This window comes from Phalacrocorax carbo, chromosome 1 (genome assembly GCF_963921805.1).
Source record: "Phalacrocorax carbo chromosome 1, bPhaCar2.1, whole genome shotgun sequence".
NCBI lineage: Eukaryota > Metazoa > Chordata > Aves > Suliformes > Phalacrocoracidae > Phalacrocorax > Phalacrocorax carbo.
Genome location: NC_087513.1, coordinates 86,878,506 through 86,898,579, shown reverse-complemented (window position 1 = coordinate 86,898,579; position 20,074 = coordinate 86,878,506). Strand labels below are relative to the sequence as shown.

General features: G+C 39.6%; 1 protein-coding gene across 2 annotated transcripts in view; it reads right to left on the bottom strand.

Annotated features, from left to right (window-relative positions):
• Nucleotides 1-20,074, bottom strand: part of MAN1A2 (mannosidase alpha class 1A member 2) — a 152,471-nt gene that overhangs the window by 27,749 nt on the left and 104,648 nt on the right. For both annotated transcript variants that reach the window (XM_064465135.1, XM_064465144.1), the window contains exon 9: nucleotides 6,191-6,306. In XM_064465135.1, coding sequence (XP_064321205.1) covers nucleotides 6,191-6,306 — 116 coding nt within the window. The remainder of the gene's footprint in view (nucleotides 1-6,190; nucleotides 6,307-20,074) is intronic.

Sequence of the window (20,074 nt, the reverse complement as noted above, 5' to 3'; positions counted from 1 at the left end):
ACAGGAATGTTCCAGCCACCTTCTAGCTGATCCTCCATAGCAGCTTTCTGATTGCATGTGGTCAAAGGATGGGTGTGGGTTAGAGCAGCTGTTCACAAAAAACCATTATTATTTTTACAGGTGAGGCAACTGCTGCTTTTTCTTTGCACATTTGTTGTCGCTTGTGACTTAGAAATGGTATTCTTCTGGTAGTAAGAATGAGAATAGCTGACCTAACTTTCCAAAGGTTGTAAACTACATGGAGCAACACATTTACTTAAGCCTCTTTCAGAGAGGCTCACAATCCCTACCAATCTATTGCAGTTTTTCTTTAACTAGAATCTCATTACAGTTTGAGTCCTATAATAATAAAGACAATTATCATCTTTGCCATGGAGACATTACTCCTATCTTCTTTCCAGAAATCTTCTTTGTACTTCCACACATAACCATCTGATGGGTTTACAACTTCCTTCTAAGTGCATGACCCGTGACTTGTCAGAGTACTCCAAGGCCGATTAGAGCTGAAGGATTAAAGTGCCATTAAAAAAGCATTTACTACTCTCCTCACCACCCACAAGATCTATTACAGAAGTGAATTCCTACCGTCTTCCATTACTTTCCTGGTACCTACAACAAATTACACTCCAAATGTCCACAACTGTATTTTGCACTAAAACTAGATGTACTGAGAACACACAGGCAGAGGATCTTGCATATAACTAAAACAGTTAAAGATGTGAAGGTTGTGCCTGCTGCACACAGTTGTCTCCTTGCTCTCTATGCAGTGCAAACTATGCAGTTTGCTACAATACAGATTCAAGCAATAACTACACAGATTAATTGCTTGCAACATGTAATTCAGGTTTAAAACTGGACAGTGAAATAGCTTTTCCCTGTAACTAAAAAAATGATGTGAGACTGTCTTTTGTTCCCAATAAAATGGACAAATGAAAAGCTTCAAGCTCTTCTGTGATTATAGTAGGTATTTCAACTTTTTTCTTTTTTTTAAGCTGATGCTTAAGTGATACAGGACTGTTACAGCAGCTGTATTGAATCCAGCGATATTTGATAACACAGAAGTCCTCCATCCAGGTACTGAAACAACATCTGACAGACTTCCAAAGTTTTCTTCAACAAAAAACTTTGCTAAAAACAAAATAATTGAAATTGCCGTTAGAAGAGGCAGAATTTGTAGGATTAGGAGCCTTATCTGGGGAAGATGATAATATAAACAGTAATCTGAAATAGTCATGTTTCTGAATATGTATGAGTTTCTGTATCGTTTTCTGGACATGTTCTTGACTTGAGATGCTGCAGTGCTTACAGCAGCTTTTCTGAATGGTTACAGTGATGTGAATCTACTCCTCAGCCATGTAGCCAGTGGAGATGTGGTAGTCCCCATACGGCCAAGATGAATGTACTAGCTAAAAGCCAGTGCAGTGGATTACTGGGAGAAGATTGCAATATCATCAGTAGGGCCCTGCTCCTTACTTGCACTGTGGACTGAGACATCATTTGGATGGTGAAATTTCTCCACTGTCCTCTGTTGAGCCTGTGTATTCTGAAGGTAATAAAAGAGAAGTGCTGGTCTGCATTCCTGTTGGGTTAATTTCTTCACTAATACCACTGACAGATCTGAAGTTTGTGCTTATGGCAGGATCCAGCAAGATCACAGAAATAATTGACAGAGCAGAAACTCACAAGTCTCTGACAGCTGCCAGAGTGGTTGTCTAACAATCATGCAAATTGGCATCAAGGACTGGCATGATACCATGGCTTCTGCTGCTGGGAGCCTGATGTGGTCACCTGTACAAGCCTCATTTGTTCTGAAAGTACTGTTATAGGAAAGATTGGGTCTGCCAAAAATTCTGCTACTGAAGATGATACTAAGAACTGTAGCATTAGCTCTGTTGATTCAATTATCCTAGACTGTGGCAAAACTGACATTATGATGATTATAGGTTTTTTTTTCACCATATGGTACATAAAAGTTGAGGAGTCCTTTTGAAAGGAAAGCCACTTTTACTATGAAGTGCAAGAAGGCCTAAAAGGGTTTGGATTATTTGTTTCCTGGAGGAAACATTTTTTTTTCCAAATGTTGTATGACATTCCCTTTTGAAGTGTATCTTTTTATGATTTTGTAACTGTTGAAGAGTAAATGGTTGCAGAAGCATTTCCAGGGGGACAAAATCGCTGTGGCTGACACCAGGAGAGCCAGAAAAGGCAAAATTTACACACTGCTCCATGAGCTACTCCTTCACTCTAGACTTGCTTTCAGGGTTTGACTGCAGAACATCATCTAGGTGCAACATTCCCTTCTTCTGAACAGATAACATATCTTCTGAACTTGAATGTCACTGTCTTGTATGAGGGGTAGTTTCTGAAATCTGGAAATCAAATTGTCAGCTACTTAATTAGTAAGTTACATCTTAAGAGTCACAAAGGAAGCATCCCCAAACAGAAAATAAATGCAACCCTCTCAAAATACTTCATTTATACAACCACCCACTGCTTGCTGACTGTTTAAGAAGGACAATAATTAACAAGGAACAGCTGGGCATCACTGGGAGCACTGCCTAGTGGACAACAAAAGCTTGAGCAGGTTGGGACAGATGTGACATTTGTATCCTGGGCTGGATGCCTGGGCCCACAGAGCCACGTCCAGCTGGACCGTGAGTAGTATACATGCACTAGAGTGGACATGTATACTTAAGCTGCCAAAGAAAAGACTTAGTTCACATCAACTAAGAGATTAACTAATAGAAGAAGCTTCCTTTTTCTGTGAAATGCCCAAAACAATAGACCATGATGTGAAAACAGAATGTTTCTATCTGATGTTCATGTTTTCTGTGATTTTCATGACTACAAAAACCCAGCATTTTCTGAGCTGCCTTGCAGCAGTACTTGCTCTGTTGTAATACTCAAACACAGTGCTGAATCCTTTTAGCTACCTAACACTGTGCAGTAAGAAAGAGTGAGGACCAAATTTGTGAGCGGAAGACATTAGACTACTCAAGGCAACAGATCAGAAGGAAGCTTCCCTGTCCTCCAGCTGATGTGAGAAGGAGAAAAGACACTTTAAACCAGACTATCTGGGAGGTCCACAGGATGATGTTGAAAGCAGAGTTGAGAGGCCTGTCCTCAATATTTATCATCACAAAAAAACCTCTCAACAACTCTCACAATTTCAGCTTTTATCTTAGCTGTGAATCTACATACCAGGACATAGAAATGAAGTGTCCTTTACAGTGGAAGACTTCACTAATGTTATGTAGCATGGAGAGGTCATGGATACAGAACTTGTTCATACTCTTGTCACCGAGTATGTTGTGACCTGGGTAAGGCTTCATATCCATGGATTGGAAATCATAACATCTGAAAAAGAGATGCTGTCATCTTTCTTCCTCTTAATACCTCCAAGTAATGGGATATCACCGCCTACTGCAAGACCTGAGGGTGAGGGTATGGTTGTCTATCTTCCACTCTCCCCCCTTGTAACAAGCTAAGGGAGTGAAGTGTGGCTGGGCAGAGACCTTCTTTTAGACTGGTGGGTGCTGAGAACATTTCCAACTCTGTGCTATGAGTGGGAAGAATGTATTTTACACCCTTCCCCTTCTGCTTGCATAAACAACACAAAGAGCTTTTGCTCCAAGTTTTTAAAAACAAAGAGTAAGAAGTGTCAGCTATGGAGGAAGACCTATGTTATGCGCAACAACAAAAGAACGGTAAGGGCATGGGCTCTTAAAAATATTTTAAGATTTGAAATAAAAATTCAAATTGCAATTAAGTAAAACAAATCCTACTTACTGACTCTTTGCCCATGTCTTTCAATGTGAAGCAGGACCTGGGATAAACACCAACTGTGAACCAAAAGGATGTTTCACAATGCATAAATCAGTATGGTTCATGCAGATTCAAATGTACATGGGTGGGTTTAGCTGAGAGAAAGCCAAAGAGGAAACCATCTGATGCTTGCATCGCAGGTCATATCACACATGAAGCCGGAGCAGCTCAGCTCTTTCTCCCTCCTATCCACAGTGTGTTTTCATCTGGTCCCAAATTTACTTTGCTGTGCCTCCATCAAGAGACAGAGATTTGCCCATAAAAAATGTTCGTGAGACTGGGCTTACAGTGAAGAGGATGAAAAGCATGGTTTACTTCCTCTAATTTTGAGGTGCTCACAGTTTAGGAATCAAGATAAAATACTTCAACAGTAACCGCAATGGATGTTAAACCCACAGGACCTACTAAACTGTATTTTAGTCTATTAAAAGTACTCAACTAATGTTTTGAACTACTGATGTTGACATTAGTAAACCATGGAAAGCTAAGGAAGTTCAAAAGGACTGGGAAACAGCTGATGCTTTAACAGTATTTTAAAAGGTTAATAGAACCACCATATAAAATGAATGATGTGGTTGCAAAAATAAATGTTTGATTGACAAGTGCATGCTGGTATTAAGAACATTAGGAATTTCCGGAATTTCCTGGGTATTGTACAAAATATTAGTTCTAAACAAACTCAAGGCAGTACATATGAAGTGGATTAAAAGTTGGCTTTCTAGAACAGTTCAAAGTAAAACAAAAACCAGTGAAAAATCCTCAGCCCTTCAAGATTCTGCAAAGATACTTTTATTCAGTGCTAAGCAGCATTTCTATCAATGATCTGCAAGAAATAAATGCTAAAAAAATTTGCAGATGACAAAATTTGATGGCGCTATAGACAGTGATAAAGGAAAGGTCAGTCCTGTAAAATCATTCAGAACAGGTGACAAAATGGGTTTTGACTGAACAATTGTATATTAATAGAGATAAGTATAAGGCCACACACTGAGGAATCGGGAATGTAAATCACAGTAGCAGGAAAGCAGTAAATCAAAAAGACTACAACCAACTTCAGGGTAAAAGCAACTGGAAAGTGGATGACTGTGTGAGGCAAAGTTTAAGAGTGCAAACGCAGCTCTTGGCTGGGTAAAGAGGGGAATACTGAGAAGAAACCAGGCAATGACATATTAGAAGAACCATTACATTCTTGTTTCCATACTGAAGACACTGGAAAGTACTTAGGAAAAAAGCTTAAGAAATAATTCAAAATCTGTTTTATATTGTGAGACTAAAGAAAAGAACGCATCTCCCCTTCAGGAGAGAACGCTTACTGTGTCTTTGTTAGTAACCAGCTACATGATGCAGATAACTCTTTAAAACAATGTAGGGAAGGAAAAAGTTCAAGTAGATGAAAGCCAAATGTAATCAAATTCAGGTCAGGAATGAGACATGTTACAGCTTCAAAGCAATTTTGGACTTGAACTTTCACTATATATCTTTTAAAATGTGAATTTTGAGAATACCAAAACCAGGTGTTTTGCTTTAGGAGGCTGACTGCTCTAAAACTAAGCTTTAAAAGCTTGTGTTGAAAGAAACACAGCATGCACAGAGCATGGAACAAATTAGGCACCAAGCACGTATCTGCACTTGGACAAGACTACACAGTCACTGCTGCTGTTGGTACCACAGCTAACTCGAATAAAACTAGCTTAGTTATTCTCTATGTGTCTTAAGAGTAGCATAGTCATATTGGCATATATGGGCACAAGTGAGCCTGATGAAAGAAGATGCCTGTGTATGGGGAAACTAAGAAAATACGAGCTGGGCAGCATAAAGCTCAGAGCCACCACAAAAAGGCCCCCACCCCAATTCCCACTGAACCATCCTGTCATAATGCCCTGCTTGGGCAAGCACTACTTGATCTGTGAGAGGGAGCAAGACCATATCATAAAAGAACCACAGAGCAAGGAATAGGTATGAACTACATTTTACAAGATAAATATGGAATGTAACATCCAAATGTTTTAGAAAATAATTTAAAGACTAAAACAATTCAGGACTTGGTCTCCTAGAATGATTCGGAACACTTGGTCGCTCTGCACACATCTTAGGGTTGTTAGATCTCTTTCTTATAAACTATAGCTTGGGCTTTTACATGATACCATTTTGGACAAGCTGATTATTTTTAGCACAATAATCTGCATCAGATGTGTTCCACAATAATACTTTTTAAAGTACTCAGAGTGAAAGCTAGTATTATTCATCACTTGATTTCTGAAAACTTGCATAATCAAAACCAGTCTTGTGGTTTGTTTTTTTTAATAAGTATTAAAGATGGTCTTTAAGTTTCACTGTATGGGAAAACGCGATGAATTATAATCACCTCAATTGCATCGTCGTACATTTTCCTTGCCTCCGTGTCCATCTTGTCTGACATAAGCCAGGCTTTCAATAAATATTCATAAAAACTGTCTCCCAGCCCGCCCACGGATGTGTGATCTGTAGGAGGGAAAGAGGAAAAAAAAAAAAAATTGAAGTTGTTATATAATAGCACCTTAAATTTATACAAAATACAAACCTAGGTTTTTAAGGTCTACTGTTGTAGAATTATCAATATTTTAAGCCTTTAGCAGGACAAGGCTGCACTGTATTCCCTATCCCCTCCAAACTTACTTCATAAACATGGAACTGTATGTTTTCACTACTTGTCCTTTTGCACAGGCTATCCCTCATATCAAAAATGTAATTTAACCTCTGTTTTTAACTTCATTCCACAGAACCTAAATGTTTTGCTGCTAGGTCTTGGGAGTGTTTTTTTGTTTGTTTTTTGGTTTTTTTTAATATATGTAAAGAAGTATATATAAAAAAACATGAGATCTCTGTATCCAGGATGCAACCAGGTCACATGGCTGGCTATGAACTGCCATGAACAACAGAGAATCCAAAATTTCCAGGAGATTTTAATTTTCAACAAGGTAGTTACTTAACAGACTAATGAATTTCTCAAAGTAAATGTTCTTATTTAAACTACTTCAGTCAAAAGGGAGGCAAATTGCCTCTGCAGTGTACAAATAAAGCCCTGCTCTGTTCCATGGTACCTGAGCAGCCATGCAGAGCCATACCACGTGCTATAGGGTAAGGCTGCCTGACTTAGAATCCACCACCACATAAACTGGACCCCCCAACACGCAGATTTCTCTTTTGTAACTTTTTTTTTTCTTGCAGAAGTTGCATTTCAGATGCGAAGTCAGTGCTTTCTGTGCTGACAGACCACATAAGAACCTATCTACATTTCTCTTTGGGTGAACTATCATACATCCCCGTGTAAAAGCCTACTGATGGTCTGACTCAGTCTCAGAGCTGCTGCTCCAACCATGCATGGTAAGCGCTCCCTCAGAAGACCCTTCATTCAAAAAGAAGTACACTCTATGAGATTTAATAAGTGACTCCAACCAGAACAGCGCATAACCTTTTCTTTCCCAGCGTTACAGCCCCCAAAACGCTGGCACCAGAACAGTCTTAGCCTGCTGAAGGAAATGTTTAAAACCAACTTGTCACAATGCCAGAAATTCACTGCCCTAAGCATGGCTGTTATAGTCATGTAAGTTCCCTTTTACTGGGTGGAAAAAAGAAAATATATGGTACTTCCTTTTCCAAAGTACCTCAAAAAGTGGTATTATTCAGTCTGTCTGGGATAAAGGTGTAAAAGAGAGGTTGGAGGTCTCCTTCTGTTGCTTCTTCCTCCAAGCACCGTCCTGTCCCAGCATGTCTGCTTGTCTCTAAAGATGCGAGTAGGAGGTTAGAGCTGGCAGATGCTTCTATCCTAACTTTTCTAGCTGCCTCTTGACCCCTCTGCTACTTACCAAAGAATTTCTAAACAAAGGAAGGAGCAAGTAAAGAGACTGTGGCTTTCCCATTTGGTTTCATGTTGAGAATTTGGAGCAAATTACTTCATGCCCGTCTCTTGTATCTCAGTATCTCCTAGACAGCCTTTTCACACCCAGCTACTCAGTGATATAACTACAAACAATGAGTTTTCATAAGCCTTCTAGCTCTGAGCAGTAGGAGGGCATTCAGGTCACGAGTCACTGTCTTCCACAAATGCAAGGGCTAGAAATTACTCCTTCAATGTACAATTACATTCTCAAGCAGACACAAGAACTAATGGTCTGTGGTTTTCACAAAAAATAACCAAACCATCCCAGGACTTCAAAGTTACGACTCATGTCAGCACAACTCAGGGACTGTCTTCACAAGAGATACGGTTTAAAACTACTTTGTTAAGCTGCTACCTCCTCCCCAGTTGAGCTCTGACTCCCCAGTTGAGTCAGCGCTGCTCCTCTGCCAGATTTCTTTCACAGATGCACTCAGTCCCCAACTAGGACAGGGTCGCTGAACCCTCAGCAGAGTTCATCTTGTAGCAGCTCCAGCTGGGTTAGGGGCAGGAAAAAGCAGGAAGATGAGTAGCAAAGGTTTATTTTCTAAACAGAGAAATCCACATTCCAGGTGAGTTTCCAAAGTCAGTTATCAGAAACACACCCCACTTCACATCTACTTCTTCAGGCAGTCATTTGAGAAGTGTCTTTCTCTCCTGTCAACAGCTCTTCTCCTCCTCCACGTTGCATCTCATCTTAGATGAAAGCAGAGGGAAGGCAGGAACCAGTAGCATTGGGACACACAGGACTCAGAGCCATCCCCTGAGAGCCTTTTTTGCACCTTCTTCATGTGTTCAGAGAACAGAGCTGCAAAAGCCTCTCAGATACAGATCCTCGTCCCACTCAGCAAGAGAGAAGCAAACATGGTAAGCCTAAGGACTTCTGAGGGCCTTGCAGCTCCCAGCAGCAGTGTTGTCTTTATTCCTGTTTCGCATCCCTCACTCTAAAGCCTAACTACTAGGAGGTTTCAAGGCTCTTCTCTCATTGAACAGCGGGCTCCTCCACTCCCCAGCTGATGCCTTTCATTTAGACCAGAGGGTAGACCTGTCAGAAGGACAGCAGCCGGACACTGAGCAGCAGGAAAGGGACAGATGAAGTATTTCTGGTGGTCACACATGATAAGACATCACAGACAGGTATCTTTCACACAGAAGGGAAGCAGTATTTCAAGGGAGCTTGAATGCGTTGAGATACATCTGTCTCTATTTCCCTGACCCCTCCCCGTCTGCAAAAAATAGCAGAAAGAGGGTGGAAGTTTAAAGGAGGCCACTGCAGTAGCTGAACTGAGGTTTAAGCACAGCAAGTTTTCCAACTTCTACAGATGCATTAACTGCACCCTGGTAAGATCATCTTCAGGTCTTCTGCTAGTGTCAGAAGGTGTCACTAAAGCAGAATTTGCTGCATTTTGTGTAAGGACCGTAACTAGAAATGACTGAAAATTAAAACACTTTTTGTGACCGATTACAATGCCTTGACAACTTGCTTGTACCTAGAGTAGAAATGCTCAAGAAATATTTTTAAGATTCCTTAGCAAATATATAGGTGGTGAAAACTTTAGATTTGGGTCATCACATGTAAGTCTCTTCTATAAAAAAAGCTCCCTACCCAAGCTTATCATCGGAAGGTCCACGATGAGTAGCACTCTCTGCTGCTATTTAAGCTACAGCTCAGATGGATTCAGAGATTTAATTCAGCTCAACTCAAATTGTTTTGCTCATAAAGTTGTTTTGCACGTAAAATATTTTGAAGTTTTTCAATCAGCCCTAACCTTGCATGTCAATCCAGAGTACTAAAAAGGAACAACTCGTGATTTGAATAACTGAGTTTACAACAGCGTCTTGGCACTGGGTACTACTCAGTAGACATCTGTGAAGATAAGTATTGTGTTTAAAATGTTTTTGAGTATTTTTCAAATTTAAAAATGTATTTAATTTTCACATACTTGATCAAGGATTATTTAAGTAACTCTGTCATTTAGAAGTTTCACTGTGAAGAAGTGTTTCACAGTGAAATCCTGAACTAAAATTCTTTCCAGATAAAGACAAATATAGCAAAGAGAACAGAAGTATGAGGGCATATCAAATACGGCAGAAGCCACATATTCTGTTCAATGACATGTATACATTTTTAGAACATCCATTCCTTCCGAACAAGACACATTAAGATATTTTCTTCATTCCCCATTTTTAAAAATGTAGGCCCAGATGACTGGGCAAACATAAAAGCATTCCAGTCAAGGACTCCTTGGGAAGTCTTATTTTAAAGTAAAAGGCAGAGTAGTTGCAGTTGCAAAGAATACCTTCAACTATTGCAGCCAAAAGCAATTATAAAAAGCCCTGTATTTTTTCTGGTTTGTCACACACCTGAAAGCATGTTGTGTGCAAACCTGTGCAGTCAGCCTGTTTGTAGGCTTCCTCCTTGCCAAAAAGGGCCAAATAAAATCTTACTAGAAAGACAATGTTTACAGTTCATAGCAACATTTTCACTCAGATACTTCAAAGTATTAACATCCTGTTAGATATTAGAATTTTTCTTCTTAATAAATGGCATGCAATTGAAAAAAATCCAATTGATTTCCTAGCAATATTTTAATGAGTTAATTTGTTGATAAAGATCTATACTTAGTCAAATATTGTGTCTCAGCTAATATTCCAAAAAATCATATCCACCTCTTTCCCACAGACTGAGTAGAAGACCTTTTTTAAATTCTTACACCGTCATTAACTAATATTTCTAAAGCTACTTGCACTCCAAATGATCTTAGTCGTATCAGCAACCCATTAGCTCACTGCTGAAATAGTCTCCTCTGACAAGAACCAGGACAATAGTTCCACAGCAAACCACAGAGACACACAGCAGGTCAGAAAGAAGCGTACATGCTATCTAACTGAAGTGACGATGAATCTCAGCTTGAAATAGGAGGGAGAGACCGTGGCGCTCTGGTGATTTGTTCTCTGTAAGTGAAATTGTTTCTTTACAAATCTGGGGAGACAAATAAACTTGTTTTTCCTCAGCTCTCTCCTCAGGGCGTAGGCCAGCAGGGTTCCCCCTCCTCAAATACAGCTGAGGCACTGCGTGACAGGTCTGGTTGTTCTTCCTCTCCAGGACTAATTTTTTGGGATAGTAGTAGATAATAGGGATACTAGGCATTCACATAGCTCATTCTCCTTTCTTGTAGCCAGACCTACCTAACGCTGTAAATAACCTCCTCCACAGCAAGCCAGTTTCTAAATGAACGGCAGTGGTTCCCAAGAATATGTTTATGGCAGCAGACTGCAAGTTGCAAACATGTGCTACTTCCTTTTGTTTACAGGGAAAGTTTGGCTCAGTAAGAAATAAAGTATTTTCCACAACAGCTGAAAGCCCCCTAAAGATAACATTAATAACAAAACTTGCTCTAATGAAGGTCTACCTGCTCTCCAGAGCAAACTTAAGATGTGTAAATTATTTTTAAGCAGATGGATTTAAGTAGTTAACAGCAACTTAATGAGGCAAATTAAGAACAGTTCATGATTTGCTAAACCTTATCTGCTTTGTGCCTTAATTGTTCAATTGTCATTTCTTGGCAAGGAGCAGGAATAAAGAAAGAAGCCAGGCATTGTTTTAAAAGCAGCACATCATGCCAGAACTGATGCTGCGGTCACAACACCTGAGGGTGAGCCTTGGTGTTACCCATGAGCAGATGGGTAGTCAGCCACTGCCCCTTCCTGACCCCAGGGCACATCCTCCCATCCTTCCTTCGTGTCCATAAAGCTTACGCATCACCTACCACACACAGAATGAAAAAGATGAAATAAAATGCTGAGCAGAAGTATGTTTAGCACGCACAGCCTGCCATGCTGAAAAGTGGTGTGGTGAGACAGCATTCTACCAGTATATAAGCACACGCAGGAGACGAGGATCAACTATGCTGACAGTATTTTTAATTCACAAATTTGCAAGTATAACACTGATTTAAAGAACAAACAGCTAAAGAACAACCAAGCAAAGAATTAGAAATCTTGCAATATGAAACAGAAGCTCAAGTCTTAGAACTGGAGTTGTTACTTATGACTCTAAAGAAAAGGAAAACTAAACTTAAACCTGCCTACAGCGCTATACTACTTTGCAACAAAAGAACAAAGTAGTAGAAGCGGAGGCTGACTTTCCGTAAGGATCACAAACACCGTATCTTTGATAAAGTGCTATTGTAATATGTCACCAAAGGAGTTCAAGAGTGGAAAAGATAAGTGATTGGGAAGCAGTGAAGTGATTAAGCTAATGCTAACTTTCATTGAGAAATCTACACATCCCATCACCATTAGTCGTTCTGGGTACCAACGAGCCTTACACTGCAGGAGTCTTCTTTCTCTGTGTAGGAAACTTTTAAAGAATTTCTTTTCTGTTTGTCTTCAGAGCAGCTCTGATGAAATTTCTGTTCAATCTTTACTTCATGTAGTTGGGCTTAGTGGCCCTCAGCTGCTCTAAATAGGTGCAAGTTCCCCTTCTAATCCTTTAATCCAGAAAGCTGAGGCCCTAGAAATTGCAGCTGCTGCAATTCATAGTGGAAATTCGACCTAAGGATGCCATAAGCCATAGTGGATGGCTTAAAAGTGCAAACACTTGTAAATTAACTGCAGCAGAAGCAGCCCTGATAAAAGGAGGTGGAGGTGCAATTTTTACTCAGCTATGAATCATTTATCACTAAGGAACACGTTACCAGCATGAGAATTTTTCTGAAAACATGCAGGTTGCCACATAACAGAACTACAATAAAAGAACATTTAAGGTAGCAAAGCCAAGCATTTATACGGTAGGAGATAGCTGAACAGACATTGCTTCCTGTTCTACTGTCTGGTGCCACAACAGATTCAAGCAACATGAAAAACCTAGCTTAGCTCCTCCCAAACTGGGGATGTGTGATCACACCTGCTCAGAACACACAACTCTAGGGAATGTAGCAGCTGAACTCTTAAGTACTCCATATGGACAAAGTAGATGTGAATATTTTTCAGAGGCTTGGAAAAATATAGTTTTCAACTCAAGCAGTCCTGAAACAAGTAATTCCCACAGTATTTCATATCCAAAACAAGATGGTTCTTGAGTTTCTTAACTGTACATTTAGAAAAAGACCCAGAATTTAATCTAGGTAGAATCACATTCCACCTCTAACTTCATTTAGAAATGGCTGAAGCATTTTGTCAAAGCTGTTTAAAAAAACCCAAAACCCAAATCAACAAAACAGCTTGAGGCAGACAGAGTATTCCAGTTGGAAGAGTTGAAGTTCAGCAGCTACAAGAAACTGAAAACACAGTCACTTAATGGAAAGTATTAAGCAATCTTAATGGTAAGTGCTAAGAGTTTCTTGTATAGTAAAGTTTAGCAAAATGACTTCCTAGTGTTGTCTGAAAAGCAGATTTGTTGCCCAGTGTGCAAGGAGCCCATAATCACACACTCAGGAGAGACAATGCTTATTTATTTCAGGGTTGCACAAGCCTGGGTGCTTGGTGGTCAAAATCGGAGTAGGTACAGTTAAATGCGCTAGCAACACATAATATTCATCATGCCCCCCAGCTAGTCATAGGTTAGTTTCTTTCTTACTTCATCTTAAAGGAACAGCTCCTTTTAAATTTACTACACGTGCTCAGTAAGGTGCTTATTTAAGTGGGGGGTTTTCTGGCATATTGGCATCATTTTTAGTATTACAATGAGGATAGTTTACCCAAAGGACACTTAGTCCTTATGAAGTTGGCAACATACATAAAAGCATCCTGATTAGTTTTTCTCCATAAGGTCTAATTGCCCCAGGATGACCTTGGCTAAAGATACGGACTTCATCTGAGGCGGAAGCTTTTCCTTTTATCGGTTTCTCACTCTTTCTCGAAGGATACTGCATGTCTGTTCTTCTAATTAAAGATAGTTTAATGTCCTTTAGTTTTAACATATATGAAGAACATCTTGGCCTAATACAATGTTAGCTAAGTTTCTTCAACATTAGAACTGTAGTGATTATCAAACTAAAGATTAAAATTCTCAAACTTGCACAATTCAAGTGTGTGCAAAGACAACAGAAATAATTTGAAACAGACCAGCAAGGACAACTAGTCCAATTAATACATATATTTAGGTAATTCATGTTGCTAGAACCAAAAACCATCTTCAAACTGAATGTAGTTCATGATTCTGTAATGTCAAAGGAGTATCCTAACGTGATATCTTACAACAGGCTCTCCTTTCACACTCAGGAATTCACAGCTGGCCCAAGTATTTTCCTTTCTGTATTCAAACTTCCCTGGAACTTCAAAACATTACATCTGTTATTTATAATTCTGTAAAGATTTAGGTCACCTCTCAGAAGACACGAATTAAAGACCAATCAACTAAATACATCAAGTCCAAGTGTGAAAATTAAAAACACATCAGACCTTTACCTTGGAGCTTTTACTGAAAAGTAAAGTTGCCTTTTATCACCTGACGTTTTCTTTTCCAGATTATTACACTCATGGGGTCACCTGAATGAAGCACACCTGCCTCTCTACCAAGTTTGGAGTCACTGTAAATCCCACCTGTGCTGGCAGCTTTAACTAAGCTGCTGGAATTTGCAGTGGATTGATGGGAAGGCAGGTACATATTTACCTCTGATACTTTTTTTTAACCTGACAAGGTGGCTGTGAAAACAACAGCTAAGCGGTGGTAACACCTTCTGCCACAACCAGTTCTGCTGTAGGTATGTGCCCGCAAGCCAGAGAGTCCCTTTTGAGTAAATGCTTCTACACAGGGAGATTGACAAGCTCTTAATGCCATTAAAACCTTTAGTTTATTCACCTTCGTCTTCCTATAAGATCTCAGGTCTCTCCTCTACAGATTAAAAAAAAAAAGAAAAATGGGAGAGAGAAAACCTTTATTAGATTAAATCTAGCCAACATTCATCTATGCAAAATTAGGTAGCAAAACCACTGTCAACAATTTCATCCTCTCCCTTGAGGCTCTGTCAAGAATACTGTAGTTTACATACATATATATACACACACACACGTATATAACATGAATGCTGACAGTCAAAAGGAGACTCAAAGAGCAACAAAAGACACCCCCTGTTTTTGATGTACTTATGGATACACCACATGCAATACAAATCCAGGCTACTCTGCATGTTTCTTTCTCCTAGACTTATGTTTATGTGGCTCTTATTTTTCTTCTTATGACAGATGCCTGAAATTGCACATAAAGCTAGCTGAAGCTTTGGTCACTCTTGTAGCTGCTAGGAAATTGTGCTGATTGTAAGACTTACTCAGCCCGTGCTTTATAGCTGAGACTGAGCTACCACACCCTACATTTGGGCTGCATTCATCACTATCCCTCTGTTATTTTTGACCACATAGGCCAAAAAGTGCTCCAGTGTGATCTGCAATCAAAGATCTGCTATGTCTTCACATAGGTCTCCAAAATGAGAGAGATCCAATGAGATCCAATTTCACCTTCCTGCTACAGGACAGTCCAGCTCCCAGTGGAACTTCATGATTGAATGAACCTCCCAGGAAAATACATTCAATGTCCACTGAACAAAACTATAGACCCTCTTCCCTCAATGCTGCCAAAACTGGAAGTGTTTATCACGTGACCACCAGAAGGTACATTTCCACACATAAATTAGAATATGAAGTCTTACATACTGAAGACAGAATGAAAGAAATGGACTATTATAGGTCATCAGAAATCTACTAGTGGTCTAAAGAACATCGATATAGACAGCTTAGTGCAAAGCCAACAGATAAGTGATATAGAAGGAATAAACTAAAACCAAATAACTAAGGCTGTAACAAGTTTGCAGTCGGACTTTGATAGGAAATTCATAAGTCAAGAACGGTTCAAAAATACCGTTTAGATATATAGAGACCGTAGTACAAAAAGCAACTGTTAAAGAAATAATGAGATTCCACAGGTGCTCAAACTTTAAAAATCTCACAGATCATGTGTCAAAGGATACCCTTTTAGTTTCTAATCAGTTTAAGTTCTCTGTCTTCAAAGCCAACAATTTAAATTCTCAAGAATATCAGGCAGTACCTCAAGACATGCTGGACTCTGTTAACAGAGATTAATTTACTGAATTTACAGTCAGGAAAATAAATGTTAAAGCTGTTGCAGGACAGATTTCAAATTCTAGATACTGATGCATGCTCTAAAAGTACAATTTGGTGGTAGAGCAAAATAAAATATTAATCTCTTTCCACAGCAATGTATGCAAGCACTTTCAAAACCCAGTTACACCATATCCAAATCCTATCTTTAGGAATTATTTATAGACACTCCCTTTCAAATGCATTATTCATATACATATTTAACCTTCCAATAGCACTAGAATCTTTAACACACTAAACAAAGCTTTTATTTGTTTAGCTTTTTCAGCATCTTGCTCAACAGACCAGCAAAACGTCTTAACCTTGCAGACTTACAAAAGCATATTCCCTGTAACGCACAGCTCTGCTGTATTTCATTAAAACAAAGTTTTAACAGATTAACTTGCTCTTGGATCCTAATGAATAATCAAATTTGAATGCAGGCTTTTCTTGGAACAGAGTTAATTACATTTGTACGTGGTTGTAAAGCAGAAGGGCAAGGGGAATTCCCCATCCGAGATTACATAGATTATTTTATATTCAAAACACATGCATGTTCCTAAATACAGAACGAGACAGAATATTTTTGAGAGAAAAATTAAGGACATCTGCCAAGACAGCAAAGAAAATGAAAGAGCAAAGAACCACCCCCACCTCCTCATCTGCAACTGATACATGGATGCCTACTGCTGGAAGCCTAGAAATCACGTATTTTCATTCATTCGTAACATACTCAACTGAAAGCAGATTCGAAATAAAAAAACCCCACCACAATAAATGCCTGCATCAATCCCCAAACTAATCATCACATAGATCATGTATCTCCAGTTCCATAACTGACATTCCAACTGCAAATCAAAAAAAGAAATCTACTTGCTAAATTGAATAAACGTGCATAGATTAAGCCAGGTTGGCAACAACTACTACAACTATTTTTACAAGTAAAATTAATTATTTTAATCCTGCAACATTTCTATTTGAGAGAAAATCTTTTCCTTAAGCCAAAGGAGAAGAAAATCCCTGAAGAATTAAATTATTAGAAACTATTACCCACAAGTCCAAATTTAAGGTAGTTATCTGAAAAGTTTTGTAAAATACTTTTTGGAAAATACAGGTCTACCTAACACAATTCCCTCCACTGCCTTTTAGGTAATGGATGTTTTGCCAGGACTTCACATTATATTTCACAATTTGATTTCTCACGACTCCTGACATTGCCGGTTTCTTAGTGTTGCCTATAGCATGTGGGGGTATTAACAGATGTAATTTACAGAATTACAGGTTGTAAGGGACCTCAGGGATCATCTAGTCCAACCTTAAATTTAAAGAGACTACTTCTGCTAAACAAGGCACCTAGTAAATAAACATACAACGTAAGGGTGGGGGCAAGAAAATGCAAAGTACTTTCATATTTAAAGGAGAACGCTAGCAGCTTCAGCTGGCAAAGACAGGAATTTTCCAACACTAGCATCTTTCTCACTACCCATAACTAGACTATCAACCTGTCAAATTTATGCTACGATTATATATTTTAATCGGAAATATTTATTTGCGATCTTTCAAAACACTGTTTCATTCTTCAGTATTATTCACCTCACTTTGCAGTCTGCAGGGGTTTTAATCTTAGAGGTGGATATAAAGACTAAGAGAATTGGTTTCTTCCTTAATTTTAACAGTGAAAGTCCTGATAACAAGCATTCAAATAGTGATTTATTTATCAATTTCTGCAGCTCCTTTAAAAGTTTGCATTCAAGAGAGACACTTTTCCTATATATTAGATAGAGCTCACACTCCCAGGACAGTATCCTTCAGCTGACACGCTGATTATTCTCAGTATTAGCATTCTGAGGCATGGGGATACACAGAATGTGAGAGCACCTTCTTCATCTAGTTATGTGGGTAAGGACCATTCAGTATAAAAGAAATAACAAATGACAATGCAACTGGTAAATTTAAATACACAGACATTAAGGAGCGGGTGGTAACAGACAATAACACAGACCAAAACTCTTCAGCTACTGACTGATAGGCCATTAAAGGAATTACTCAGCCACAGCCCCAGCGAGCCAACCTGAGCTTTATCACTGATAAGAAGGGGGGAAACAAGATTGTCACCAGCATTATGAGGTATTTGAGGGGACTTGCAGGACTGTGCAAAATGTATATATGGGACAGCAGAAAGGTCCCGTGGCTTTAGATAAAGCTTACTGTGGGCTACTTAGGGACACAGGGAGGGAAAAGGAAGGATCAGGATGGCTTGGGAAGGAACAAGCAAGGGAAAAATGTGAGAGGAGGCAAGTTAAAAGGGCCTGGTTGCACGTAAACAGGCTGCCAATCAACACACTTGTCTGCCTGAGCCCTGCACCCTACCAGCACCAACTGCCTTATCTTATTATTAAACCTTATAGTTTTTGCATGTAATCCATAAAAGGTATAAACATCAGCAGCTGGAGAAGAGGCCATGGGTCGCAGAGCCTGTAGGTCTAGGTGCCAGCACCTGGAGAGACTAGCGTGCAAGAGAGGTCTGGGCGCCAGTGACTGGAGGTACTGGGATGCATGTTGCAAGGTCAGCGCGCCAGCAACTAGAGAAAGGGGCTGCAGGTCACAGGAGCCGGCAGGTCCAGGTGGCAGTGGCTGGAGAAAAGACAGTGCATCACAGGGCCCTAGGTCTGCGTGTCTTCAACTGGAAACACCCGCATATGTTTGTTCTTCCCAGTGAATTTAATCCCAAGTGCATGTGCATATGTGGAATCCATCAGCAAATTTCAAGCTGGAGGAGCTGGTGTGTAGGAGACTTGCATCTGAAAAGACCTAGCTCTGAGCCAATGGCTACATAAGGGGTCCAGGTTTCAAGCGCAGGTATTAGGTAGACTGAGAGCCTTTGCTAACATTTGAAGGATCTGGGAGTGTGAGGGTGCTTGTGAAGAGTGTGCAAGTACATGCATCTATTTGACAGCGAACAGGAAGAGGAAGAGCAAGACCTGGCTACCTGTTTTATGTTTTATTTGAGTTGTGGCAACACTATGTGTGGGTGCTACAAGGGCAGTGCTGTCGGTGGCAGTGCCTGTGTGGGTAGCCACATTAGCGTCCTCTTAGAGTACATGCACACCTCTCTAGGATATGTCCTCAGCCTCACTACTGGCCAAACCTGCAAATGGGAACAGGAACAGCCACATACACTGTACTGGGATGGAGAGACCTGTACTTGGTTGGGCTTCAATAGCTGGGAAGGAGGAATCCCCAGGTCTTGGAGTCTGCTAGATGCAGCGATGCTCTTAACATCTTTAACAAAGTGCATTACAAACATTTAGATCAAATTTATTTTCAATTTTCCTTTACATACTGACAAATAAATATAGACAGATGGTGCTATGTATTTGATACAATGTCATATCGCAAATGAAAATAGATAGGGTGTATTACTCATGGCTTGTCTATTACCTGCAAGAGTTTAAATGAAGCAGTTCAGTTAATTACCTGGCTCAGCCCAAGAGCATTAGACTAAAACCAGCTGCACACGCAGGCATAAAAATTTAGGAATATTCACCCAATGTTTGCACTGATTTAATGACAGTAATTTAAAATTGTTTTTATTGCTTCTCCTACATGTGAAAATGGCACCATTTTAACAGAAGTGTAAATCTAATCCAATTAAACTAAATCCATAGAAGCCTTCTCTAAATAGTATTTTAAAATTGAAAGTGCTTGGTTTGGTTTAATTTAAGCATTTGCTGTTGAAAATGAAAGACTACCTGAAGAAAGTGAAATATGCACATCCACGAAAGCATTTGCTTTGGTTTATTTCAAGGCTAGTCTACAGCACAAACAACTGGGAAGCAGATGATATACATTTCTCCCATTCAGCCACCTTGGTCGTGCCTCTACTTACTCTCTAGTAACAGATGCAGGGAACTGCAAGAAAGTGAGAACATCACCTAAAGGTGCTAAAGGCAGTGTGTGCAACAAGGCAGGCTAAATACCTGTATGAAGCCTCTTATTTATCTTTAGAGGATCGTAATCACTTTGTGCATGAAAAACAGCATTTAAATTTAGTGCATTAAACACATATACACAGACCAATATCACATTGTTGGCAAGTCCCTGTAAATGTGCTGACAGAGTACCCCTCACCAGGCTTTCAACTTAGTCCACTTGCAAATCGTACTAACAGGGCTTGTTTTCAGCAAGGAGATGTGAACAAAGCACGGTAGAATAGACTGCAGTTTCAATGTTCAT